At 44.3% G+C, this 27219-nt stretch overlaps 1 protein-coding gene across 1 annotated transcript in view; it reads right to left on the bottom strand.

Annotated features, from left to right (window-relative positions):
* The window catches only part of AP1S3 (adaptor related protein complex 1 subunit sigma 3), a 45197-nt gene that overhangs the window by 2450 nt on the left and 15528 nt on the right, over positions 1-27219 (bottom strand). Inside the window, exons 2-4 of the mRNA XM_081142179.1 lie at positions 13403-13581; positions 11591-11699; positions 4268-4405 (exon numbers count right to left, since the gene is read on the bottom strand). Of these exons, the coding sequence (XP_080998305.1) occupies positions 4268-4405; positions 11591-11699; positions 13403-13581 (426 nt within the window). The remainder of the gene's footprint in view (positions 1-4267; positions 4406-11590; positions 11700-13402; positions 13582-27219) is intronic.

Here is a 27219-nt window from a genome sequence, read left to right as displayed (position 1 = left end):
CAAGCTGGGTCACAGAGGGAGCGTCTGGCGAGAGCAGCGCTCCGGCCACGGCTGCAACATGTCACTGCCGACTTCAGATAAGTGTGTCTGCTAAGCGGCCCTGCGGCCCACGGCCAGGCACACGCGGGAGACAAGTCCGGATTCTGTTTGCACAGCACATTTATTACTCCAGATACTGTACAGAGCATCTTTCTTACACTCACTGCCAAGATATAATGGGTAAACACCGTAATTCTTAAGATTTTTCTGCCGTGTATTTTGAAGAGGCTTCCCTCCGAGGTACACAAATTATGTCCCTTCCTCTTCCTCAGCAGTTGCCAAGTTTGCTAAGAGGCCACGAGGCCGTGATTTTTTTCCAGCACTATTTTTCAATGTTCGGGTAGGTTCCCAATGACAGGCAGAGCTCAAAGTGACAGTGATATGGCAAGTCCTTTACCATGTATGTTGGTGGACTTTTCTCTTGCAGTCTTTCCTATAATGTCTGTGTGTGTAACACAGTGGCCTCTGGGTTAAATCAATAAAGGAGATCAAGAAGGGAGCCTTAGGTGACACCCCTGCCACTGGCAGCTCAATCTGTGATGCTCGATGAAGCCCAGGACCCGTGATTCACTGGCACCTGCCAGGATGACAATCAGCCAGCATGGGCCAAACAGCCAAGACCAAGGCCAAGCCCGATTGTTCAGAGGGTGCTAGGGTTACAAATCAGGTGTTCAACTGTGTCCACCGGCTCTGCTCAGCATGCCAGCGGGCCTCTGCTGGAAATACTGTGGCCGGTCATCCACGCTTCCCGAACCAGCTCCAAACCTAGATGAGCACTGGCCACGAAGAGCCCACACCCCAAGAGCTCTGCCCTGGATCTCCTTTTACAGATGCTGCCCATGGCTTTAAACTTAGCAAGTGTATCACATTGGCCAGGGGCCCATGCCTGTGGTGGCACCTAAAGTTTATACTACTTAAAAAGTAATACAAAGTTGCAAATACAAAATTGGGCATAAAGTTAATTTAAAATGAGAGGGGGAAAAAAATGACAGTGGGTTATGAATTTTTAAAAAATTATAAATTTTGCAAAATCCAGAGCAATAGCCTACGGTTTTCAATCATTAAGTGCCTGACACACCTCTATAATATCTTATATTTATTGTCTGGCTACTTACTCTTTACAGTTACTCTTTACCTATGGGAATTTGACCATATGAGCCTGCAGCCTTGGAAGGGGCCTCGGCCAGCAAAAGGCCCTGGAGCTGTGGCCTCACTGACTTCACAGTTCCTCGGCCCCTCGTCACTGGCACTGCTTCCCAGCACTGGCGAACTCACTCTGCTAAGGGATGCACGGGCCTCCCTACCTGAGCTGTGCTGTCACTCAAATAATGTATGAGGCTGGTGCTGTCTTGAGCTTGCTACGGTAACGGTGGGAACAGTCTTTGAAGGTGGCAGGAGGACCACAGTCTCTATCCTGGGGTCCCTCCTGTCACCCATCCAGCGCCGCAGTGTTTCTTGGCTGGGCTGTTACCATGGTCTTGCTTTAAGGGTGACAGTGTTGGGGAGCCCCTAGCCCTTCTCATGAATCTACACATATACATGCCAGGTATAAGGAGGTGCCCCGTGACCCTCCCTCCTAAGCTTGCTTTCTAATTCTGTGGTCAAAACATGTTTGTTGCCGCTATCGCTAATCTCGGGAATGGCGACCTCTACAATCCAAGGTCACTATCTTCTTCCAGAGTTTCTTCTTCCTCCTAATCACTTTGCACTTGTCTCCCCAGTTCTTAGCTGCTACCTTCAAAGTAAGCTACCACCTAAAGTCATCCCCAAGCCATTAAATAAACTGTTTGTTTATTTCCATTCCATCAGCATCCGGCCCCAGGACACTCAGAATAAGCTTTCAGCATTTGGAGATATAAGACTATGTATTTTCTTACTAAATATGAGGAGATAGCCTTTTATTAAGAGGTCAAGGGAAGGCCCAGGGGCTACTTGCAGGTTTTCAGTTGGGCTCAGAGTGAAAGCAATGTTACAAAGGCCTCCCTTAACCTTTAGTCACTACAAATATGTGCTTAGGTCCCAAGGACGGGGGGGGGGGGGGGGGGGGGAATTAATTTTTTTTCTTTATGCAATATTATTACGCGTACTCATTCATTCTAAACTTCTCTGACTGGACATATAAAGCAAACCAGATATTCAAAGTCAGTTTCTCAACCAGCTCCCCAAATGTTCATCGATTTGGCTTAAGTACCAGAGGCCTGTAACAGAGCACTGCTAACACTGTTTCGATTTGGCAGGTGCAGTTAATTCAACGAGATTTCTCGGGCAGCCATGGCATTGCCTGCTCACTATGGGGACGAAGGGGCTAAATGGAGTGTCCCCTGAGACCTAGTCATCAGGACCTCCCACTCAATCACCAGGGACATGAACTACCAACTAGTGTTTAATTGTGAAAGGGCTCTCTCTGAAAATACCTGCTTCCCGGATTTAAATGGAACCAGAAATCTGGATACACTGCAAGCTCTTTAAAACTTTCCTAAGGTGGGGGGGTTCAAAATAACCTAGGTATGTCTAGACCTCAATTCAAGAAATTTTAATTACTGAAGTGCCAAAAGACCCTGTTTAAAGTCTGTTTCTCCTATAAGGAGATTCCACAGTAAGGGGCCTAGGAATAGAATTATAAATGACCTCCTGGCATAGTTTAAGAAAGGTTGTTCTGTGGAATCACCAAACCACTGACTTCTCAAGTACCTCCGGCAGCATTTGGAGAGTGTCAAGTAAACATCAGAAAGTGTAAGTGCATTTTTTTGAGACAAGAACACCTCTAGTAATAAATGCATCGGCCTCCTAGCAGGCACAGGCAGAGGCTGACGGGTACCCACTCAAGCAGGCGTCTTTCTCAGTGTCCGAGGACTGGCTCCCTAGATGGGCAGGCACGAGTGATCAGCTCAAAGATGTGCCAACACGGCTGCTGGGAAAGCACACGTCATGTGGTTTTATTAACTTAGTCTGTTACTTCCAAACAGCAGGAAGAATGGTTTTAGTGCAATTCCTCAAAGATACTTTACAACACTCTGGAATCTCTTGACCTGCTGTTAGGGAAACAGAAAGATGGCAAAACCCAAGGATGCTGTGGGAAGAAGGACCTCGAGGTGGCAGAGCCGGGTGGGGTCATCTCATCTAGGAGGGCAAAGGTCAGTGGGGTGCTGAGCTGTTTTTCAGTGTCCCTGGGCAAACTGAAGGGACTAACGTAGGGAAGTTCCTGTACTAGGTACAGTGCCAATCTGGACTACACCTAAAAGAAAAGCCCCACTCTACCCTATATGGGTATAAGAGAGTCAGCAGGGCGAACGAGTGCTGCTTCAGGGCCCATTTATACCTTGGCAAGCAAGCTGCAGTATTCCCAATTTATTTATGCAAATCGGAGCACACATACAGCCTCCTGAGGAGGTGTAAGAAATTTTAATTAAAATGATTAATGCCATCGTCAATAATAAAGCTCTAATAGCCCTGGCAAATGAAACAATGATGTGCTGCAATTCTCCTTTCCCAAGGCACACAGATAGTTTAATGGAAGTCTTTTTATGCCCCTCATAAAATTATTCTTAAAAAGAATATCACCAAGTATTCGATAGCTTTTTGATTAGCGAGGTATCCTCACTAAAAAAAAGCTCAAACATAAACAGCAAAGGCTCTGGAGCCCAACTACCTGGGTTCAAATCTCTATTCCACAACTACTAGCTGTGTGACATTGAGCAGGTCATTTAACCTCTCTGTGCCTCATCATTAAAATGAGGGTAACAATACTACCTACCTCTTTGAGTTGCTGTGATAAATAAATTAATACATGTAAGCACCTTGCACAGAGTAAGCACTTAATAAGTGTCGGCTAATATATAATTACTTCCATCAACAGCATCACTGCCACCATTACCATCACCACCACCATCATCATCACCACCACACTGTCACCACCACCACCACCTCCACCATCACCACCACCACCACCACCACCATCACCATCATCACCACCATCATCACCATCATCACCACCATCACCACCACCATCACCACCACCACCACCACCACCATCACCACCATCACCACCACCACCACCACCACCATCATCACCACCACCACCACATCACAAACCTCACCACCACCTCCACTATCACCACCTCCACCACCACAACCACCACCACATCACAAACATCACCACCACCACCACCACGATCACCATTATCATTATCATCATCTTTTCCCATCACATGAGAAGCTGAGTACTGACCTCCTGTAACATATCAGAATCTTCAATGGCTTTGACAGCAGTTTTCTTGGATGTTTCCTGAATTTCTCCACCGATTATAAATTCATCCAGGATAAAATAAGCCTTTTCAAAATTAAAGATAATATCCAGCTCACAGACCTGGTAGGACAAAAAACAACAACAACAAATGTTTTTATTAACCTGCAGTGGTATCAGGGAAAACACCTGCCAGTGTCTCGAGCTTTTTCAAGTTACACGCATGTGGCATACCAAGGACAAAAATATCAGACAGCATGTTGAGGACAGAAAAATAGAACTAGAGAGCTGTAGGCCTTTAAGAAGAGTAGTAAAATCACATTCTAGTAAAGCAGAGCATGTCCTTAGGTAATGTTTAATGTCCCAAGAGAAATCCGAGACGCAGGAGAGGAATGACCCCGGCTCATTTTTCGGTCTGCAGAGATGAAAGCTGAGCCTCCGCTACATTCCAGGCACAAGGGGAGCACTTCCTTCCTCCCTCCCACTCTCTGGTCTGTGAGTCCGGGCTCCCAGCTTTAGGACCCTCAGAAACACATTTCAGAGCTCAACTGTGCTATTTTTTTCTCAAAATCATGGCACCGGCCAGTGGCTCTCAAACTTCAGAATGCGTCTAAATCACCCAGAAGCCTCATTAAAACACACACCGCTGGAGTTTCCGACTCAGTGTGCCTGGGAGAGGCCGGAGAGTTTGAACTTCGAACAGGTTCCCAGGTGACACTGATGATGCTGGACATGTCGGGAACCACTGTCACTGTCATAGACCAGAGCACAGTCTGATAGTTTTGGTCCAGTAAAGCAAGTAGCAAGACTCCTCCCCATAATCCAAATAAAGCTCATTTCCAATTCTTTAGGCAGACAGCCACTCAGGCACCCTCCTTGCTGTTTCCTTCCCACGAAGCCCTCGGCTCGCTGGCACCTCCCTCCCAGTTCCCTTACCCTCCTAAGGCCTGCCAACCACACGCTTTCAGCCCTCCCCACCTCCCCTCTCAGCAGCACTGGAGCACTGGGAGCTCTTCACTCTCTTCTGTGAAAACCTCCTATCCTGCTCCCTGACTTTGGCAGTCCCATCCAAGGCCTATCCTGTTCCTCCAGCTCTGGTGATTCTTCTTCAGGCTCCTTGGATGGTTTCTCCCCCCCACCCCTACATTTCTTTAAGAATATTTCAGATGAGTACTAGACTTATCAGGGGGATCACCTCAGAAGGCATATAAATGTCTAATCACTATGTTGTATGCCTGAAACTAACACAATAGTGTATGTCAACTGGAACTGGAAAATAAATTAATTTTATTTTTAAAAAGGAGTATTTATGGAGCACTTGGGACACATCAATCAGCAAAGCAAACACCGCTGCTCCATGTTGCCTACATTCCAGCGATCCCCTTCGTCTTGAATATGGGTGCTTCTCATAAGAACACATACACATATATTCTCCTGGGCCTATATTCCCCTTGCAGTACATGTATCGTCCGAGACAACCTCATGGACTCTCTACAGCTGTGTCTAGCGTGCAGGGGGCTTAGCAAACCCAGATGCCTAGTCCAAAGTATTCACCTGCCACCTGGACACCTCTGCCTGGGTATTGCTCAGCCTAAGTCACCGTGGCCCAAAGGCAACTAAGCACATTTTTTTCCTCTCGCCCCTATTTTCTCTCTTAGGGGCCCCCTCTATATAGTAGCTCACTCTAATGCCTTCCATCTTCCCACTCCCTTTCATTCCTCTCCCTCCCTTGGCCTCACGCCTTTCAAATGGGTCACCAATTCTTATTGATTCCATGATGTAAATAAATCCTAACCCTTCCTGTTTTCTCCATTCTCACTGCCGCTGCTCAGGCCTGCCACATGTAGGCCGCTGCAGTGACCTTCTGGGTGGCGTCTGTGCCCGCTTGAGGCTAATGACCGCCAACACCTTCCTAAAACTCTGATGTTGTTCGTCTTCTGTGGAAGGGTTTCTATTTAAGACAAAGTTTTATTTCCTCGGCACGGCACACAGGAGTCTTCAGAACCCAGCCCAGGCCTGCTCTCCAGCTTCCTGTGACAGGCCCCCTCCTTGCTATAGCCACTCACACTTGGCCCTTTGCATTCCCGCAATTCCTGGAATGTTCTCTAAGTGTCCTTTCTTTTATTCTTCTGGAAAAATCAAGCTCATTTTTCAAGGCCAAATTCGAAAGTCAGAAGCACAGTGTTTCCCCCAAGTCCCCTTTCCTCTCGCTCACTGTGTGCACTGGTGCAGGCTTACTTGTCAATCATTCCCCCACTGCTGTGAGCTCAGGCACAGACCTTGTCCGGGTCACCTTTACATCCTGGCATCTGGCACATGGTAGGACACAATATATGCACAATAAATGAACGACTCAGCCAACACATAGGCCTAGGTTCTATGATGCTGGGGATCAATGGCTTCTGAGATAACAATTTCTGATACTATTGAATGTTGTGACTTCACATAAAACGGATGCCAATATTTTAGCAAAGTGTTCCATATATTCAGGATTTAGTTCAATAACCTTGCAGACTCCACAAGGAAAATGGTCTATGTTGACAGCTCCAATTGAATCTAGAAGCATAACGACAAATCAGTGTAAGACCATTAATGTAATAAGTGGTGACTCAGAAAACTCTGAGCCGGGTGGCTCAGGCGGTTTGGTCCCACGCACCGAAACGCTGTGGGTTGGATTCCCAGGCAGGGCACATGCCGAGGCTGCAGGTTCAGTCCCGGGCGGGGCTCATACCTGAGGCAACCAACGGATGTTTCCCTCACACATCAAGGTTTCTCTCTCTCCCTCTTCCTCTCTCTCTCAAATCAATAAAAACATATTCTCGGATGAGAATTTTTTAAAAAAGAAAAAGAAAAATTCATCTAACCCATCTGCAAAGGTTATGGTTTCTTCATACATTGAAAAAAAGCACCAAATCAGTAAGTGCATATATCGTGTATCTCCATCTACCTCTCTACTTACCCAAGAAGCTCTTTCTCGCCCTCCCCACACATATATACATACATACATACATACATGTAAGAGGAAAGAGAAAGTTGCAGAATAATATATAATACCATTCCATTTTTATTTTAAAAAGTATACGTCTAGAAGTATAGGAAGAATATGCATTACTTTGCCATTTTAAACACTCTAGATGAAAAGAAAGCACAGGAGATCAGACGTCATGCACATGAAAGAAGGTAGGAGAAGGAAGCGGTTACCAGAAGTCAGAAGCAGCAGGAAGCCAGGAGTTACAGTAGCAAGAGCTGGGGAGCCTCAGAGGTCAAGGCAGGCGTAGACCAGGAGTCCAAGACAGACGGGAGCCTCATTAGGAGAAACCAGCAACCAGAATTCTGCAAAGTGAACCTGAGACTAAGGCAAGATCTCTGAGAACTGCTCATACCCCCCTCTCAGAGCGGCCACCCCTCCTCTGGCCTGTAGGGCTGCCCAGCAGCCGTGGGGCAATTAATTGACTGCACCTCAGTTCAAGGGATAGGGGTAAGGTAAAGTGTGTACAAAGCCAAGTACACACAAAATACACAGACGCACAAAATACACATGCACATATACACGTAACTTGGACATACAGCTACTATCTCTAGGTCATAAGGGAAATGGGTGCACGAGTTCTATGAGCATCTTGGAGGATGTTACCAATGACCAGTGACTTCATGTTCAGCAGCTCCAAAATGCTACTACTCTGTGGCTACTCCTTGAGTCTAACCCCAAGGGGTTAGGTATCGCAGAGTAAGAAGAGAAAACCTTTTGGGGAACCTTAGTCTAAATGCCTAATTACTCAAATACTTCAAATTCCACCTTACGCACTCCGTCCCATTACATCAGATGCCCAGATAAATTCATTCCACCTAACTATGCAAAAACACATGGCTTCTGTGTTAATCAGCACGTGAGCCTCTGTTTTAAAAAAACCATTTTCTCGTGGATCTATATTCTGGCAGAAAGCTTATAAAAGGCAGAGACAGTGATGATTTAACTTTGTCTTTGATCTTCAAGCCTTGTGCTTTACTAGAAAATGTGATGCAGTAGAACTATTTCTGGTATTTCAATAACTAAGTCCTTTTAGATAGAGTCTGAGAAGGACCTTCCCTTGCTGAATTCTGTTCTAAAGGAAATACAAAAATTATCAAGTTATAAACAAGAAATGTATAAAACTATATATAAAATAATCCTAATGAAGGTATAGCTAAATAGCCATGAGCAGTTTACAAAGTATCGTTAACTGCACTGTTCTGTTCATCCTCACAATAGCCCCATGGGGTTAGCAAAGTAAATATTTCTATTAACCTTTTCAAGTGTCATTTTTCTTATCTGTAAAATAGATGTCATGGGCCAAGTTTTGGGTCTGATTAGTGAGCGAGCTGACACCAGGACCAGCAGGACCCAGAGTGCTCCCATTCCTACAACAAGAAAATCCTCCCACCCCCACCCCGCATCAAGATATAAGTTCTCTGAGACAGCAAGGGCCACACTTTCCAAGGACATCAGTGAAAACTTGCCAACAGTCTGAGAAGGGGAAATATGGCAGGTCTCTAACTCCTGGAGCAGACCCTTATCTACTGGGAGACCCAGAGGCATTTTTCCTCTTAGCCTCTATAAATTGGGGTTAATGCTACTTACTGCAGATTGAAAGATTAACTAGTTAATCCTCATAAATCTCCTTGGAATTGAAAAATGCTAAAAAAAAAAAAAAAAAAAAAAAGTACATAACTTAAATCACTGGCCAGAGATTTTGATTTATCTGTCATCAGAAGGTAATATTTTCCCAGTGCTATATAAGAGACGCTCAGGACACAGTTTTCCCTTAGATGATAGAAGGGCAGAATTCAAGGAAACCTTCAATATTAACGTAAGAGGAGAAATAAACCAAAGAGCAATGTTCCTGAGACGATGTCAGTGAGAACAGGTATGCTTTGCTCATCGCTGTTAATTAATAAGAATTGAACACCTACTGGGCAGATAGCCTTGAATTGCTCTTAGCTGCTCTTAGCTTAATGAAACATTCATTGAATTTTTTAGTGAATTAAATTTTGGTTCCTTCTAAAGGTATGCCAAAACAGGATGAAAAATTGATGTTAGGGAAATAGGAATTCATCCTGACCCTCCTGTACTTTAAATGAGCCTCGCTCGCATTAGTGGAGGTGATTCACATTCTCTTAACAAAGCCCCGTGCTCTGAAATACCCGAAATACGATCAGATAAGATCGAGATCCACATTCAGCCCCAGTTCACATGCTCAGAGCTGGATTAATCCAGAAAAACACAGCAGGTCAGACCAGAGTGCAGAAATGAGGGGGAGAAGGCAGGTCCAGGGAAAGCCTGGGCCTCAGGAAAACTCCCTCAGGCCTTTGCAAAGGACCGAATCTGGAGTTTATTTCAAAAGGAAGTCAGAAATGTCACAATTCATCTGAATGACAGAAAGCACAACATGAAATAATCTCAGCTATAAAAACAGGCTATTATGTCTGCAAAACTCTCTTTTAAAAATGAAAATAAACTTAGTGAACCAGGGGAAAGAGGAAGGAAAGTGAGCTGGCTGTCCTGTTACCTCTATATGCTGACCAACAACCTGAAGTCCCTGAAGCAACATTTGGGTCTTATCATAATTTACCAAAGAAAATAAAAGAGAGAGAAGCAGGGACAGCAGGAAAGTTCTTTCCGAAACCTTTCACGCGCTCATCCTATAAAAAGAGTTGCAACACATCCGATAAAACCCCAACCCACAGTGCGTGCTGCCCATTCCACTAAATGGAACAGGAAAGCTCTTCCGGAAGTAACGTCTCCTAACAGCACAAAATAAAAATCTTCAGCGAGCAAGAAATCATTTCCCAAATCATTTTCCAAACCCAGGGATTTTCTTTTTTTTTTACTCAGAGTGTGAACTAAATTAATTGTTTCTGGAACATTTGCTAAAATCTGGTCCAGAGCTGGATACAAGTGTTGAAGAAATAAACAAATAAAGTCTTAGGTCATGATCTTGAGAGACTTGCAGTTCGGTGGCCAAGCAATTCCTGTTGGAGTCGAGGATAACACCGAGCTGGTCCGCGTCCCTGGAACACTGGGCGTGTCAGGGAGAAGTGGTCTGGGACCAATGTTTAGAAAGCTCAAGTACCAGGCTCAGGAGTCTGCATTGTATTTGTCACAGATGGAGAGTGACTGAGGGGGACTGTGCCTTGGCTTGTGCTTGGTGAGGAAGACGGGAACCAACAGGCCAGGCGAGGGCCAGAGATGAGGTATCAAGGCGAAGCGAAAGTGTGATCCCCAGTAAACCTAGGCTGGTGACGGGAAAGGAGAGGAGTTTTAGTCCAATTTGAATAGACAGAGGCAGATGGCAGTAAAGGCTGGAGAAAAAGAAAGGATCCTGGGACACAACAAATTCAATCACAGGACAGAGCAGAAGGTGGGTTTGGTTCCTGTCGCATTAAAGACTAAGATGACTGTGAGAAGCCCAGCAAAGAGCATTTGCAGCAAAGCAAGAAAGAGTTGCCTGGTAGCAGATTTCCAGGAGAGAAAATCAAGTAGACACACAAGAGAGTAGGAGGAGCAGCAGGGCATCTGGAAGCAGGCGGAACGAGGGAGCTCAGGGGAGGAAACCAGCAGGGCCTTCAGAAACCTAGCGGTCAGCAGAATCCAGGGTCATGGCGAAATAAAAAGGAGCACATTTAAAGAAAGAACGGTGGTGAGCCAGGGTCCAGTGGTGCAGGAAGTTAAGCAGGTGAATATTTAAGAGTCACTCGTGTCGGCCACTAGGGCGGCGCCAGTGGTAACTGTCTGATTTCCTTGGAGCAGCAAAGGTGGAGCCCGAGCCGTCAGAGGGCTGGGCCACCTCGTGTAAGACATTACTTAGCAGTAAGGGCAGGGACGTAAAACAGCAATGTGAAGGAAAAGGGTATTATTTTGGTTTACTTTGTTGTTGTTTTTCTTACGTTTCTTGTTTATTCTGTTGTTGTTTTTCTTATGTATAAATAATATTAAAGAACATGTGTAACTTAGAAGCCAGAGGGGCGCTAACATGTCAAACTAGAAGAGAGATGACAGCCCATGACAAAGAAGGAACCCTTCACGATTACATTCCAGTGCATTAAACAAGGTCTCTAGTGCTGTGGTCTGAAGGTAGGGCCACCACCTGCCTCTTGAAAACTTGAAATTTACCATCTAAGAATTACAGGAAGCGGGCAGAGCCTTGTGTTCTGACCCTCGGTACAGGTCATATTTTACTCTTGAAAGAGAGAAGGAATGTGACAGAAGACAGACCGAGGTAAGAGCTGAGACAGAGGCCCGCTGGTCTAACAGACCAGAACAACACTTACATTTCCAAAGTACTTGTCCAGCAACTCCACATAACGATGCACAATCTCTAGTGTCAAGAGCTCATTGTCCTGACTTTCTACTGCACAGCAAAAGTATAAGCTAGCATACCTTGAAAACAAAAAAGAATAAAGTGAAATATGATGATCCATCGAACAACCTGGAGATGGTTTTTCCCCGATAAAGACGCAGTTACCTCCTGCTCTCCAGAGCGTCTCCCCATCCAAGTCCAGGAATGAAATCGTTATTGTCCACATTCCATATCCCAAAATGTAAAATAGAATATATAAAAACATGGCGGTGATTGGACTACTTCTGTTAATTTTGAGAAAGGCCCTCAACAAAAGTTCACCTCTGGTCCATGGTAATCAGGGTGCCTGGCTTGGGAGCTGTCCTTTGTAAACACCTGGCTGAGGGTCCCAGGGGCCCACGCTGCCCACCCGCTCACTCACACTCAGCCATTCTGTACGTCTCTGGCCCAGGATTGCGGAGTCCTGGGTGTTTCTTCTATGTATTTCTCCTGTGTGTTTCTTCAACCTAAAATACTCTTCCTTACCCCATTCGTGTGGTTAACTCTGACTTGTCCTGTAGCTCTGAGCTTGGATGTCATTTCCTCCAGGAAATACCTCCCTCCTCTGACTGAATTGGATGCCCTGCGACGTGTCCCTGTGCCTCCCCCCTCAGGTCATCTAGTCCCTTCGTCGTCCATTTCATGGCCTGTCTCTCCCCCACCAGATCAGTGGCTTCCCAAAGGCAGGTACCGAGTCTGCCTTGTTCACTGTAATATCTGTCGAGAGAACCACTGCAGCCCATTCTCTGTATAATGATTTAAAATACGATTGAACCCAAAGCTTTAGAAAACCAGCAGGTAGAGAAAACAGACAAGCTTCTTATTGGCAAGTACTAAATATTTTTACCTTGGATCCAGCAGAAGGAGCTCTGCCCACGTTCTGGTAATTTAATCCATTAAGTATAGTCTGCAGAGGCTACTCTGTCTTTCCCCTTCAGGTCTTATAAACACTCCTTGCAAGAGCCTTTCAAATGTGTGTTTTCCTCTGGAAGTTGCCCTAGGATGCTGGATGCAGGGTCAGGTTGGCTGTGTTGTGATCTTGGCTCAGTTATCAGTTGTCTGGGTCTTTATGGACAAAATGACTTTATCTCTTGGGATCTCAGTTTCCTCATCTACAAACTGAGGTTTCTTTCCAGTATGGTCTTCCCATGCAAGCAGGTACAGTAAAGAGAAAATATACAGGCTCTAAAGCCAGAAAGATCTGAATTTGAATTCTGGCTCTGCCAATTACCACTCAATCACTGCGACTGGGGACTCATCACTTAAACTCTCTGTGCCTTCAGTTTCTTCATCTGCAAATATGAGTAATAATAACAATAAAGAGAGCTTCCCATCGCTGCAGCACACTAATCTGAGTTTTTCCCATAATACTTATTACTAACTGAAAATATTTTGTTTACTTAACAAATGAGTAAGTGCCGTGAGATCAGGAATGTCCTGTGTCCTGCTCACTGCTGTGTCCACAGCCACAACAACAGTGCTGGGAACACGGTGGGTGCTCGTAAGGTATTTCTCAGATGGAAGCGTGCACGGTCAACGTGTGGATTAAGTATCTAGGAGCCATCCTGGCACATCCAGGGCCTTTCAATAAATGCGAGCTCTTTCCTACTTAGTCTCTTTGGGCTCCAGTCTTCAGAGACTACAGTAAATGATGAATTTGGTGCTGCAAATCTAAAATGTTCAGGATTAAACTAACCAAAGCGGTAACAAGAAATAAACTCAGTTCTCACAAAGTTACTCACACCTTTTATAAACAAGTTTCAGCTCCTTCCAGTCGACGAAACTGCTCGTCCTCTGACCCCGAGAGAGGACAATCTGAACAATCTCCCGGGTGATCTTTTTCCTCTCCTTGTCAGGGAGAGTCGTGTACCATTTCTGCAGCCGTAGCTTCCCTTGTCGGCTGAAGAGCAGGATGAAATGTATCTACAAGGAGGGAGGGACAGAAAAACAGAGCTTGGTCAACGAAATCACTCCATGGAGACAGGAACACGCGGTGGCAGGGGCTACGAAGTATTGTAATTCTGAACAGATGGACAAGAGACTGGCCAGCCTGAAATCCATCTCATCTCTGAAGTGACCTCCAACCCATCCCAGAAACAAATAAACGTGTACACCACGAAGTTTATCTATATTATAGGGGAGCGATAAGTTCTTTTTTAAATTCCTTTTATGAGTCACAAATGCATCATAGGGGGAAAAATATACGAAGGAAGTCTATAACTCTTTTAAGAACACATTAAATTCTTCCTTCACAAGCCAAAACCACTGTTAAGAGCAGTGGAAGAGTTTGCTTGAAGAGTTCCATCCTAGTTCCATATCAGCACTGTAGACGCATAATGTTAGAGAAATAAAAAAGTAAGGGAGAGAAAGTTTGCACGAAGCAAGGAGGGAAACTGCGAGACAGTCTGGTCTTTATCGTACGAGAGATTACGTTTTCTCCATCCACCGTTTGAGATCACATCTAGAGTCAAATTTTATTTTTTTGTGGGTTTTCTTTGTTGTTGTTTTAACAATAAAATTCATTGTTGAGGTTAGTGGTGTCATGGGAGGAACAATGTATACTGGGAACTAAAACAATTAATATTTAAAACTTTTTACAAATACAACATTCAAGTCCTTTTGTGGAAAAGGTTTGGCTCTGAACGTCGTGGCCTTAGTCATACAGACGCAAGACGTGGCGATGTCTGAGGGCCAAGAGAGACCAGGCTTTCTGAAGAGCTGCCCCTACCCCCAGCCTATAGAATTTGAAGCCTTAATAAATTACCTCCTGCCTTGGAAAGGAAACATCTGTTATAACAAGGACCTGAAGACCAAGGCGTGGCAGATGCAGAGAAAGCAAGTTAAAGAGCCCATGCACCCAGCGGCTTCAAGAAAAATCACCCTCAGCCTGGAGTTTGAAATATTTGCTTAGAACGCAGCCTTTTTAAAAAATACTCATTTCACTATCGAAGCAGATATAGATGATTCAATAATGGAACACAGTTTTCTAAAAATCATATCGAGAAAGGCGTTTTTGCTTCCAAGAAGGTATTATCATAGAAGTGACCCTCTGAAAGTACAAAATCGAACGCTCGCAGGAAAATAGAACTTCAGGATCTTGAGAACAAGGCCCTTTTTTGGATAATCACCAATGGGTAAGAAAGACTATTCCATCTGATGCCTGGTGAACAAGCAGACTTTTACTAGGGAAGTGAAATCCGCACATTTTCTTAATGTTCGTTTTGCATTTCCTGACAGAAAACGTTCTTCTTCCCATTTCACCTACAGCTCTTCTGTTACCATGTAAAACGGTCTTCCTTGGTTTTATGCACAGAGTATATAAAAAGCCGTATCACTGCCCTTGGAATAAGAGCTAACGTCGCGTATTTGAAGACGGCCTTTAAGTGTAGCCTGAATCTTTTCCTTCCAGAAGAAATTACCCTGGTTTCATGTCTTCTCATTATTGGTTCTATTTTCAGATATTAAATCATCGTAGTCGCAGTTCTTCCACATTTCCCCATAGGCTCTATGTTACTTTTCATTTGGGTCACTCAGATCAATGCCAAAGTCCCAGTGCGACTATCGCTGAGTTTAATCGTAGAATACTTTCTAGCTCCTCTTGTAGCAACCCCCGCTCAAGACCCGGTGCCTACCTTTCTAATCAGGGATCCACAATGGGGAGCAATAAACAAGGAGTCACTTTTTCATTCCGACAACAAATTCAAAGAGAAAGGGTAATCAGGGACATAGTACACGTATCCACAAAGCTCATACAAAATATAGAAATGCATTCCAAATTCAAGAGAAGCAACAAGCGGGTTCAAGTGTATTCAATAATCACATTGCTTAAGACAGTGTTGAAAGACTTGGGCCTCTCAGGTTCAATTCTGGTGTCTGGTGTCCCTTACGTCTCCTCCAGATTGAACAGGGCAGCCCGAGAGACTCTGCAGAATGAATTACAGTGATTCACAAGAGTAACTAATTTTACCCAATTTATCAATCTAGTCCTTCAAGGAAGATTTGAATATATTTCAAGAGGTCAATCAAATACCATTTTTGATTAGCATTAGCTTGAGAGCAGGGGGATAAAAAGGCAATTGGGTGGTTTTTCTTCAATAATTACAGAGAGCCAAGTTCAATTCAAGTTGCCGTCATCAACAGACTTCATCCGACTTCAGAAAACAACCACCGGACATTTCCTTTCAATAATGTTGCCCAGAAGAAAGGGCTAATGGAGAGACTGGCAATACCTGGAAATGCCAACTCCAGAAATAACCAGAAAATCCAATGCAGTTTGTTGAGCAGCCTTGACTGCTTACGTTTGGCCGAAACGCTCTGGCCTCAAGTGGGCACCCAGCTTCACCAATACCTCCCATCCCCGAACCAGAAGGAACCACTTATGTCAGCGGCCCTTTTGAGGGGTCTAGCTCTCTGCCCAGGAGGGTCCCTCAAATCCAAACATGTAAGATTAATCCAAGCACTCCTTGTCCTCAGAGAGTCCTCTAGAACAATACCTGACCTAACTAGACACAGCCTAAAATTCTCATTTTGACCCAGAACAGGAACTGTCTTCTTCCTGGCACTCAGCATTCTCTGACTATAATTATTAACGTGAAATAAAAAGCTGTTTGTCTGTTAACATTTCCTTACTGACTGGCTTTGTGTTGGGACACTTGTTTTCTGCGTTTTACCTTGTTGAGGGTGACCTCTTCACTAGCCTCATTGTCCCTGTCGTGGTTTTCCCCTTCCCCGCTTCCTCCTCTCAGCCACAACCAATCTCGAGAAGTGCATCTGCACCACTGCCCAGCAGAAGCCCATGCAATGGAAACAAAAGATTCTTAAAATGCACGGCCTTAATATAGGTGGTTGCTCTGAAATTAGAGATCGTTTTGAAATTAGAGAAAAATGATTGCTAGGGCTCCCCCATCTGAACACAGCAACCATGATCATTTCTGCTAATTCCTCGCCTGCCCTCTCTCTGCTGACTCTTTGGGGTGTAGACCACCGGATTTCTAGCCGCCTTGTCTCCTTAATCACCTGGTCTCATCCATCCCCTTTCTGACGCTTCCAGAATGAGTTTACAGGCAGCCTGAACTTGCAGGGAGGTCACCGAAGTTCCTCTTTCTTTTGACTGCTAACCGATGGTCTTCAGAACAAGCGTTCATTAATTCCCTCCAAGTTTCCCGTAAGGTGTTTACTTTAGGGTTCCCCATTTTCTCACTCATGGGGGTGCGTGGTTCTGGTGTCTGTATAACTGGGTGATGGCAGTTACTGTTTTCCTTTAGTGTTCACCTGCCCTCCTGACTCTGCTTGAGCTGCATCACTCCACCGCGGGCCCCTCTCGCTCTCTCCCCACCAGGTCCTGCTCCTGAGGCAGCAAGGCCCGGTGGGGACTGCAGGGCGGGTGTGGCACTGAGCCTGCTGTCAGCTCCCCTCTCTGGGCTTCGCATCTGTGTCTGTGAAACGGGACAGCAGGGTCACATGTCAAATACCTTTCGTGGGCTAGGCAGAGGCAGGCAACATTTTAAATGAAGGTAAAGGTTCAGTGTAATACAAGGGGGCGGGTGGAAGAGACAAACTGTAAATCACAAGTTCCAACTAAAGGGACAGCCACAGCTCAGCAATAATAAGGTGTTGCCAAGAAAAAAATATCAGCCAGTATTGCCAGGTCTTCACAATTTTTTCCCCAAAAGAAGCCTGAAATCTGGATGATTATGTAAACTATTGGGATTGTTTTAACATTGGGAACCAATAATAATAGTAATAATAACACAATGCTGTTCGAGCTGAACAGAGCATATCGTACGTGGTGGGGGTCTGTGAGCGGCCTCAGTGGAGGCTGCTGAGTTAGATGACAGCCGAGGTCCCTTATGTCACTAAAGTCATCCTGCAGCTTTATCGCACTCAATAGCTTTCCCCTTTTAGTGGTTTCTGTCTGAGGAAGTGGACCTTTGGCCCGAGAACCTTGCTCCCACATCTCAGCTTCATGTTGAGATCAGAATCTCCTGGTAATTCTTATTTCAACAAATTTTATAGGTTTCTTATCCCCAGGACTCCCAGCTCAGGTTTCCGTTTCCACAATACAGGGAGAGAACATTTATATGGAGAAGTAAAATCTGCACAACCTCACACTCTCCTGTCTGGCTTGTCATGTCGGCCTTTCCCCGAAATGAAATGTTGAAAAGCAGCCTCGTCAGCCAGTGTGTTGCGATTCTTTTCCCAATCCTTGCACACCATCTGGTGGCAGAACTATTTGCTCATCGCAAGTGAGATGCTCGGCCAAGAAGGAAAAGCGGGGGAACGGTGGGGAGGAAAGAGTCAGGAAGCGCAGAAAAGGGGACAGTACAGTGGAAAAAAGAATGAGATGGGAGGAAAAGTTCTGAGCAACCCACAGAGTGCAAGACGAGAATCAGCTAGCGGCCATTTATGTAAAACGTTAAAGGGCCTCCTGCAAAGAAAATTCCTCAGGATGCTGTCTGTTATCTTCCACCTTATGCACCGTAGGGTTATTGGGAGGAAGGGGGATAAACAGGTGGCTAGATGGATAGTTATACTGGCAGGAGAGGATCTGCAGCCTTTTGTGGGTTGAGCTGCATCCCCTAAAAATTCATGTGCTGAAGTCCTAGCCAGCCCCTCCCCCCAGGAGCTTAGACTGTGACCTTGGTCATTCCAGATGTTAAGACAAAGTCAAACTAGAGTGGGCTGGGCCCCTAATCCAATGTGGCAGGTATCATTACTAAAAAGGGGAATTTGAACATAGAGACACACGCGTTAAGAACACTCTGTGAAGATGACACAGCCAAGGAACGCCGAAGGGGACCCCGCAAAGCCCCAGAAGCTGGGAGGGGAGCACGGGCCAGGTTCTCAGAGCCCCTGGAAGGAAGCAGCTCTGGGGAAACCTTGGTTTTGGACATCCAACCTCCAGAACTGTGAAGGGACAAATTTCTGTTGTTTAAGCCACTCCATTCATGGCACTTTATTACAGCAGCCTTAATGCACAGCTTGCCTCTGGCTTTGAATTTTGTGCCTTTTTTTTTTTAATCTCAAACATTGTCATCGTTGTTTTCTGTGTTTACAATTCAAAATCATAAAACCAGGTCCTCAACATTCCAGAGATAAAGTCAGCAGATTCCATCCAAGTTAGCCAATATTTATTCAGTGTCTACCACAGTGAAGAATTTAAAATGAAATAACCCCTCATACCTGGACTCATAAAATGCTAATACTAGAAAGGACAGCAGAGCTGATTTGGGGCAAACTGTCTCCTCTTAAGTTAAGTACATGCAGACGCGGAGAGCTGGTGGCTGGACCCCCGGTCGGTCGGTCGTGTAGTGAGCAAGCGGCAGACTTAACACGATCTTCTGGCTCCCAGCCCAAGGCTCTTTGCACTTGACACCTTATGCCACTTTTTGTTTTCTGGCAAAGCTAAAATTACTACTGTTCTTCATTTTTTCCCATGTATGCAAATAATTATAAGCAGGCAAGTCTTATGCTAACACCAGAGGCCTACTTATAATGGTTGACCTGTGTCGAGAATGTTCCCGACACCATGTTAAGCATTTTACATGCACCCCATTTAATCTTCCTTAAAGCAGGTAAGAGGTAGGTAATACTATTACTCCCAATTGACTGATAAGAAAACTGGAGCCCAAAACAGTTAAGTACCTTGCTCCGGGACAATCGACTAGAAAGTTCCAGTTATGTTTTTTGATTCTAGAGCCCACTCTAACTGGCTCTGCAACATCGCCTCCTTGATGAGAAGCAGAGACACAGACTTGGGCACCAACTAGGCTGGCTTCACCCACTTTTAAAGTCAATATGATATTTAACCATCTTTACAACTAGAAGGTATTTCTTTTTTATTTAAATTAAATTTATTATTAAATTTATTAACCAGTGACATTGGTTAACAAGACTATAGTATATAAGTTTCAAGTGTACAATTCGATGATGTATCATCTGTCTATTGCATTGCGGGCCCACCACCCAAAGTGAAACCTTCTGCCACCTTATATTTCACACCCTTTACCCTTCACTCCCTCCCCACCCGCCTTTTCCTTCCGTTAAACACCAACCATACTGCTGTCTGTTTGTGTTTCTTGGTTGTTCATTTGTTGCTTTCAGTTCTATATCCCACATATGAGTGAAATCATGACTCCTGACTTTTTCTGTGTGACTTATTTTGCTCAGCATGATATTCTCAAGATCCATCCAAGTTGTCGCAAATGGCAGGATTTCCTCTTTTCTTACGGCTGAGTAGTGTCCCACCGTATACATGTCCCACATCTTCTTTATCCAATCATCCAGCAAAGGACACTTCGGTTGTTTCCATGTCTTGCCCACTGTGACTAATGCTACAATGAACACGGTGGTGCGTATATCTTTTCAAATTATTCTGATAGATACCAAGAAGAGGGCTTGCTGGGTCATAGGGTGACTCTACTCTTAATTGTTTGAGAAGCCTCTGTACTGTTTTCCATAGTGGCTAGAAGGTATTTCTTGGAGCTTTCCTTGCCCTATCCAATACCAAGATTTTCTGTCCCAATTTTTTAAATGAACAAAAAGAATCAAAAGGCTTGTGTTTATAGAGATTAAGATAGAAGAAATAAATATTCAACTAAAGGTAATAATGACATTAGCATTGAATCAGTCTGGGTCACTACTACTAAATGTATCACAGCAGCGACAACAAGATTGGTGAAAAAAGCTTTAAGCAAAGTTTATTGGACTGGCCATTTTTTGCTAGCAGAAAAAAATAATCTGAAGTCATCTATGTAGTTGAACTAGATCAAATGTGGGCCCTTATCTTTTGTTATACAAATAAGAGCAATGAAGAACTTGAACTTAAAAAAAAAAAAATTGGTTGGGTGTCTCTACTAAGGGTCTGTAATGCTATTGAGAGGAAGAGCCAGTACTTCCTTTGAGAGTATAAAATAGCTTCAGCAGGCCTGAATTGGTAGGAAAGTCCCTGGAGTGGGAGGTAGGGAGAGGTATGGCGAGAAAGGAGAGGGTACAGCTGCTGCCTGCTGGGCTTTCTTTCTTATTGAAAAATGCATCCAGTTTGACCTTTCTTTCCTTATTTCTTTCGTGTATCCACTAGGCCAGTATTTACTGCATGTCTGCCATGTACCAGGCACTGTGCCGAGAGATGAAGACACCATCAAGAACAGGACAGGCAAGTTCCTACCCTCATGGGACACACATCCTAACAGAGGGAGATGGACAATGAAGCATAGAATTATATCCAAGTATGTATTATATCCAAGTATTATATCCAAGTGTTCAAGCAGAAGTAGCACAGGCAGCTATGGGAAAATAAAATAACCTTGTCTAAACATATCAAGGAGGTAACTTTCAAGACAAGACCTGAAAGGTCAAGAGGATTAACCAAAAGGAAATGGGTAGAGAAAGGAGAGGACAGGGCTAAGTAAGAAAGATTAGGTGGAAGGAACTGTAGGTAAGGAAGTCAGGAGAGAAAGGATACGGTGTCTTCCAAGAACTGGGAACAGTATATATGGCTAGTTGGCCGGAGAGAGGGAGGGGAGAGACACGGCAGACACAAATATGAGGATGGTCTTGTAAACTACAGTGAGGAGTTTGGACTTTGGTCTCAGGGTGATGGGAACGAAGGAGCATAAGGAGGAAGTGACACATGTAAATGATGATCACAGTGGCTTCCACCAGCATGTAGCAACGAGGACAGAGAGACGTGGAAGGATTCTAAGCTATTTCAGTAGCAGAACCAATGGGACTTGGTGAGCTGTGGGTGTGAGAAGGAGAAGAGGGCCAAGGTAATTCCCAAGTGTGGTGGCAAATTTTCTGAGCCGACGAACTCAGGAGGATTAGGAGATAAACCAAAGGAAAGGGGACAGTCATGGTGGTGGCAATAGCCTTGAATACTTTATCAGGTCAAGCTTTGAGGTCCTCTGGAACGTAGAGTCTGTCCTGCAGTGGAGGCTTGGTGAAGCTGGAAGGGCGCTCCTAAATCATCTGCTCGGTCCCCTATTCTTAAATGAGAACACTGAGGCACAGAGGCTCATTGAGACCACATGGGGGGTGTGTGTGAAATCGGATGCAGGCTCCAGCCCCCAGTCCACCACCCGACACTGCTTCTCATGGGGAGTCAAACATCTTACCCGCCCCATGACCTCCCTAAAGCAAATCTGTCCAGCTTGCCGAGAAAGGTTGTGTCCTGTGTTGCTCGTCTACATTTGGAATTCACTAAAAGAGAGCATTTCAAAATATCCCAGAAAAATATATGTAATACTGTGTAGACTGGGGGCAACCACAGTATTTTCCAATAATGAATCATGTCATCAGCAACGTTTATATAAAAGGTCCCAGTTAATGTTATTTTAAGTGTAAGAAAAACTGATAGTGATTATTTGCTAGGTTGTTTTAAACACTTGATGGTTTTTCAACATAAGGACATATAAAAGTATTTTCTCATAGAATGCAATGTAACATTACTAATGGTCTGTTGCCTCCTGGATTCCTGGTAATGGATCCTACCATTAAAAAATAATCGTCGTAATTCTAAATTATATTCTTAGGCAATATGTGGACTGTATTAAAGACATAGTGACTCCTAAGCAATTTTAACAAATAACCTCACAAATCCCAAACGAGCAAAGGCAAGCCATTTTAATGGGGTACTTTTCCTGCATTTACTCCAAGACATATTCTACTTCAGTGTGAAGTAAATTATTCAGTTTCATCAATGGTTTCAATAAGGAGCATTTTCCCTGAAGTTTTGATTCCACTCCACTATCCACATTTCTCAAAAAAATAAATCTTACTGCTAACTTATAGTTCAGGAATATTCCTGAACAAACAATACGTGGGTGAAACAACAGTAAATAAGCATGCCACATTCATGGGTATATAAACCAGAACATGCTAGAACCACAGAAGGATGGTCTTCCCATTACTATAATCTATGTAATTGTCCAATTGTCTTAAAATCTGAATATTCCCATCAATCAAAATATCTGTACTGCTGAGAGTACAGACCAACCTTTTCCTGTGACTGCGTGAACCCCATTTAAAGCAACTTGAAACTGCAGCGATGTTATCAAACGCAAGCAAACACATTTTTTTGTGTTTGAAAAGACTGGTTTTTCTTCTTGTAAATCATTGGCGCTCGGTGAAGACAATCCACCCCAGCTCCAAGATCTATCCTCACATTGGGGGTAAATTCACTTCCAAGTCAAATGCAGCCAGTTAACTTTTAAATGTATATCCAAGATGAGTCAAAAGGAGCCAAACAGAAGGGAAAACTCGGATGCAGTTAGTAAGGTTTATAACGCCCCGGTTTTACAGTGCACTTCCAGTGTCAATGATGTTACTGCTCTGAATTCCACACGTGAGGGCTTTTCACTTCATGCGACAATGACTTGGTCTCACCCTAGCAGCATGGCACCGAGCGCGAGGGTGAAGGCGATGGGTCGGGCCATGTGTCTTCTCAAAGATAACTGTTCTTAAAAGTCCCAGGATGGCAGGCCGCTCGTGACCTCTTGGTAAAAATCGCAAGCCTGACTTTAGAGGGCAATGTGGCGAATCTGAGGTCACCACAACAAGAGAGAGGAGCCACAAAGATGGAAGGCTCGGCTCCGAAAGGGAAGGCGTACAGTTTTCCTGACCTTTCCACATCCGTGCTGTTCGGTCCACATTTGGATGTCAATGTCTTTATTCAAACTCAGGTAGAATGTTGAATCGTGATCCACCCTACCCTGCGTCGCTCTTTCCCACAGGACGAACAATGGGCCTTTAATGGTCATAGTGATAATAATAATAATAATTAATAATAATAATAAAAAGCTGTGATTACAACTAGGTAGAGCTGGACATGGAGAACCTCCCAATTGATGTCTGGGTTCACGCTCCTAAATTTAGGCCCATCCCATGGCTCCGATGTGACAGAAGAGCCATCAGGCAGTGGCTGAGCACATGTCCCAAACCCTCCACATTAGTGGCTGCAGAGCCACACTGCCTACGCGGGGGTGTAACAGCTAATTAACTCCACAATGCACACGCAAGTGGACACCCGTGCTTGCCAAGGCCCGAATTTCCTTTCTTCCACTTTTCCAGGTCACTGACTCCAAATTATGGGAGCATAAAAAAAAATACCAGGATCTCCTGAATCAAATGAAAGGAGGGGGAGTTTTTAAAGTCAGGATATTAATAGTGAAATCTGCATATTGTGTTGGTATTTCCATCTTGAATATGAAACTTTAAGAAAAGACTTAACTTTGCAACATGGGCAGTACAGTTCTAATTAGTTGAAAACCACCTTAAACTAACAGCTGAAATGATACAGGCTTGAAACTCCTACGGATACAGATTTAGTCAAATGGAGAGAACCTGTGAGAAACATTCTGCAAGAAACAACCTCAGAAAGAACCTGCCACCGAACTGCTCAGCCAAGAAGAGGTCAGCAGGGAGCAGGAGCCTTGAAAGCCTGTCAGGGGACCGAGATGAAGGCAACGGCCTCTCCTGCGCTTTATTTTGGTTTATGGGCAGCTTCCGGAGGTATTTCTGAAGACTGCAGGGAAAGCTTCACAGTGCTATGCTTCTGATGTCAAAACAAAATAATTCAGCCTCAAGGTTTATTCTGGGAGGTGAACGATTCACGAGATACTCTAGATATGTATCCAACGCCATTCTAAGTGAACAAATATAGGCTAATACCTCGCTGTGGTTCAGAACTATATCTAACTTCTTATAAAAAATGTATCTTGGTTTCCTACCGGCTGATCTGCAGCTTGTTTTGCTTTGAGGTTTCAGTGAGTTGAGGTTCCCCTCCCCTCTCCTTCTGCTTTATTCATTTTACCCAAGTAGCACACGTAATTTAGTTTTCGTTTTTTTCAGGACTTTTGCAAATAATGATTCCGAGGTGACATTTGAATACTTTCTGTGCCTTCGCTAGAGGGAGTATATCAGAAACCTCTGTTTCTAACATTTATTGATCAAGTACAGAATCACATGTTACACAGGAGTTGGGACTGTACTAAATGAAAGTTTTCCAAATCAGAGAGAGAGAGAGGGGGAGGGAGAGGGAGCAAGAGGGAGAGAAAGGGGGAGAGAGAGGGACAGGGAGGGACAGGGAGGGACAGAGCACATGAAACTCTCAACTCCTAGAAAAATAAAAATAAAGGCAGACTTGAACACAAACATTAGAGAAACTGCATAACTCTCTGGCAGGCATGCCTGCCAAGTTAAAAAGAAACCAGACAGGTTCCAACCGAGCGAATGACCACAGGCTTTCGTTACTGATGCCGCCAAACCCCTCGTGGGAATCATGCCAGTAACTGTGAAATGCATGCCTGCGAAACTCATGGTCATGTGTCAGTATTTGAGACGAAGGAAAGGTTAATTTTATATCATTTTAGCTGTATATTTTATACGATTTATCTGATCCTTCTGAAGTCACTGTATGTCATCTAGCTCTGTTTTACAGCATTTTAACTACGTATCACCTGGTAGCACTTTAGGTTCTGCCTTTTACCCTTTTCACTTTCAGAAGGCCACTTTATACTTTTGGTATTGAGAGTACATGTGAATTCTCTATATGTACGTGATTAAGGTTGTAAACATTCTTTTTTGAGCCCCAATAATTTGAGGTCTCGTTTGTGTCGACTTTTTATTACATTAGAAGAAAAAAGTAATAGTATAAACAACACTGCATTGGTTCTCTCGAAGCATCATTTTAGGAGGTTTTTATTTTCCTCTTTATTGACGTTGCTGGTGGGTTTTTCTCAAATTTTCTATAATAATCGTGTATTATCATAGCTTTATAAATTGTAAAGATTGCCAGGGAAATAGAGAATACTCCACCACAGGAGGGGAAATCTAGGCTTTCTGGCTACCCAAGTAGTATACATAATTCAGTTACAATGTTTTTCAGACCTTTTGCTGGACAGCTGGAGGCAGAGCCATTACTCAGGGACACTGGAGCAGGGACTCCGTCGCACCCCCCACCCCGTGCCCCAACACACCCCGCCCAAGAAAATACAGCTTTGTCAATGTTGGAACGAGGTCGAGAAAGAGCCCAGTATTTGTAAGCATTTTCTTAATCAGAGGTGAGAAAATAGGTAACACAAATTCCTCCCAGTGGCAAAGTAAGACCCCAGAACACAGGAGGTGACATAGCTGGACTGAGCTTCAAGGGGTCTGAAAGCCCACCTTGCTCTGCCGGTGTCACCTGGGAGCCAGCATGACCCCTGAGGGCCAGGGGAGCCTGGCCTGGGAGTGCTGCTTCTGCTCTGCCCGGTGTAGCGCCCTTCCGCCGGCTAAGTTTCCAATCCTAGCCTAAGTCATGGGAGTTTAGTCTAATGCTACGCAGCAGGGGGAATCCCCCATAGACACCACACGGGGAAGGGCTCTTTTACAATCATTTTACATCAGAAAGCTGAAAGATGTAGAATTTCCAACTTTAAATGCCTCATCTTTTCATTAAGGCAAACCCTAAACGGACCCCTAAATTTTGATACTGTGATGGCAAATCACCTTGAATTGCACTAGACTGATGCACTAGAGAACAATGCAACTAACTGTCTTTATAAATTTTAATTTTAATTTTCCTTCAATTTGGCCAGGCTGCTGAAGTTTTAGGAGACCTCATGAGGAAGGTCAGAACAATTGCTTCATCCATTGCTCCCTTACTGTTGTTTTTAATAAGGCAGCCAGGTTTACTGTACATTAGAGCAGGTCATCCCTGCTCAAAATCTTCTCCCCAGGGAAGGGCCAAGTCCTTACCACGACCCGCAAGGCCTCACTCAAAGGGCGCCTCTCTACCTCTGACACCATCCACTCCTGCCCTCACTCACCCCATCCCAGCCTCACTGGCACACCCTACCTCAGGGCCTTTGCACCAGCTGTGTCCTCAGCTCAGCACTCTCTTCCCCCAGATATCTGCATGGGCCACTCCCTCACCGCCATTGAGTCTGTTCACAAATCCACTTCCCAGCAGGGCCTAGCCGGGCCCCCCATGTAACACGCACCACCATCACTACCCTGCCACACGCCTCATCCTCTGACCCACTCCACTATTTTCACAGTACTTACGGCTTGCTGTTTTACTTATTTATTATTTAATTGTCATTATTCCACATTCTACAATGTATGCTCCATGAAGCAATGATTTTGCCTTCTGGTCATTGACGTATCCCAAGCTTCCTGAACAGTGCCTGGCACTCGATTCACTGTGAATGAGTGAATGACTTACTGTGGCAAATCAGCACTTGCGTGAAGAAGACGAAGCAGTGGTTTACCCAATGGCAGTTTCATAATATAAAAAAGAAAATGTGTAAAATGTAATTATTTCGTTAACTTACAAGAGAACTGTGAGAATCGAGGAGATTAATGTTTAGAATAATGTTGACGGGTTTCAAATTATCTTTAAATCCATCATTGCCTCACGTTTTAATGGCAGAACTTTGCTTGTAGGAAAGAAGATAAATTAATCTCTTCTGGGAACTGTTGATATACTACTAGCATACAAGTATATTCGGTGTCAATCTTTGATGGATAAGTCTAAGACGACACATTAAGAGCGACGTGGGAACACTATGAAAATTTTTT

This window comes from Miniopterus schreibersii (assembly GCF_964146895.1).
Source record: "Miniopterus schreibersii genome assembly, chromosome: 7".
NCBI classification, from domain to species: domain Eukaryota; kingdom Metazoa; phylum Chordata; class Mammalia; order Chiroptera; family Miniopteridae; genus Miniopterus; species Miniopterus schreibersii.
The sequence above is the reverse complement of the archived record's forward strand: the minus strand, read 5'-3'. Positions and strand labels throughout refer to the sequence as shown.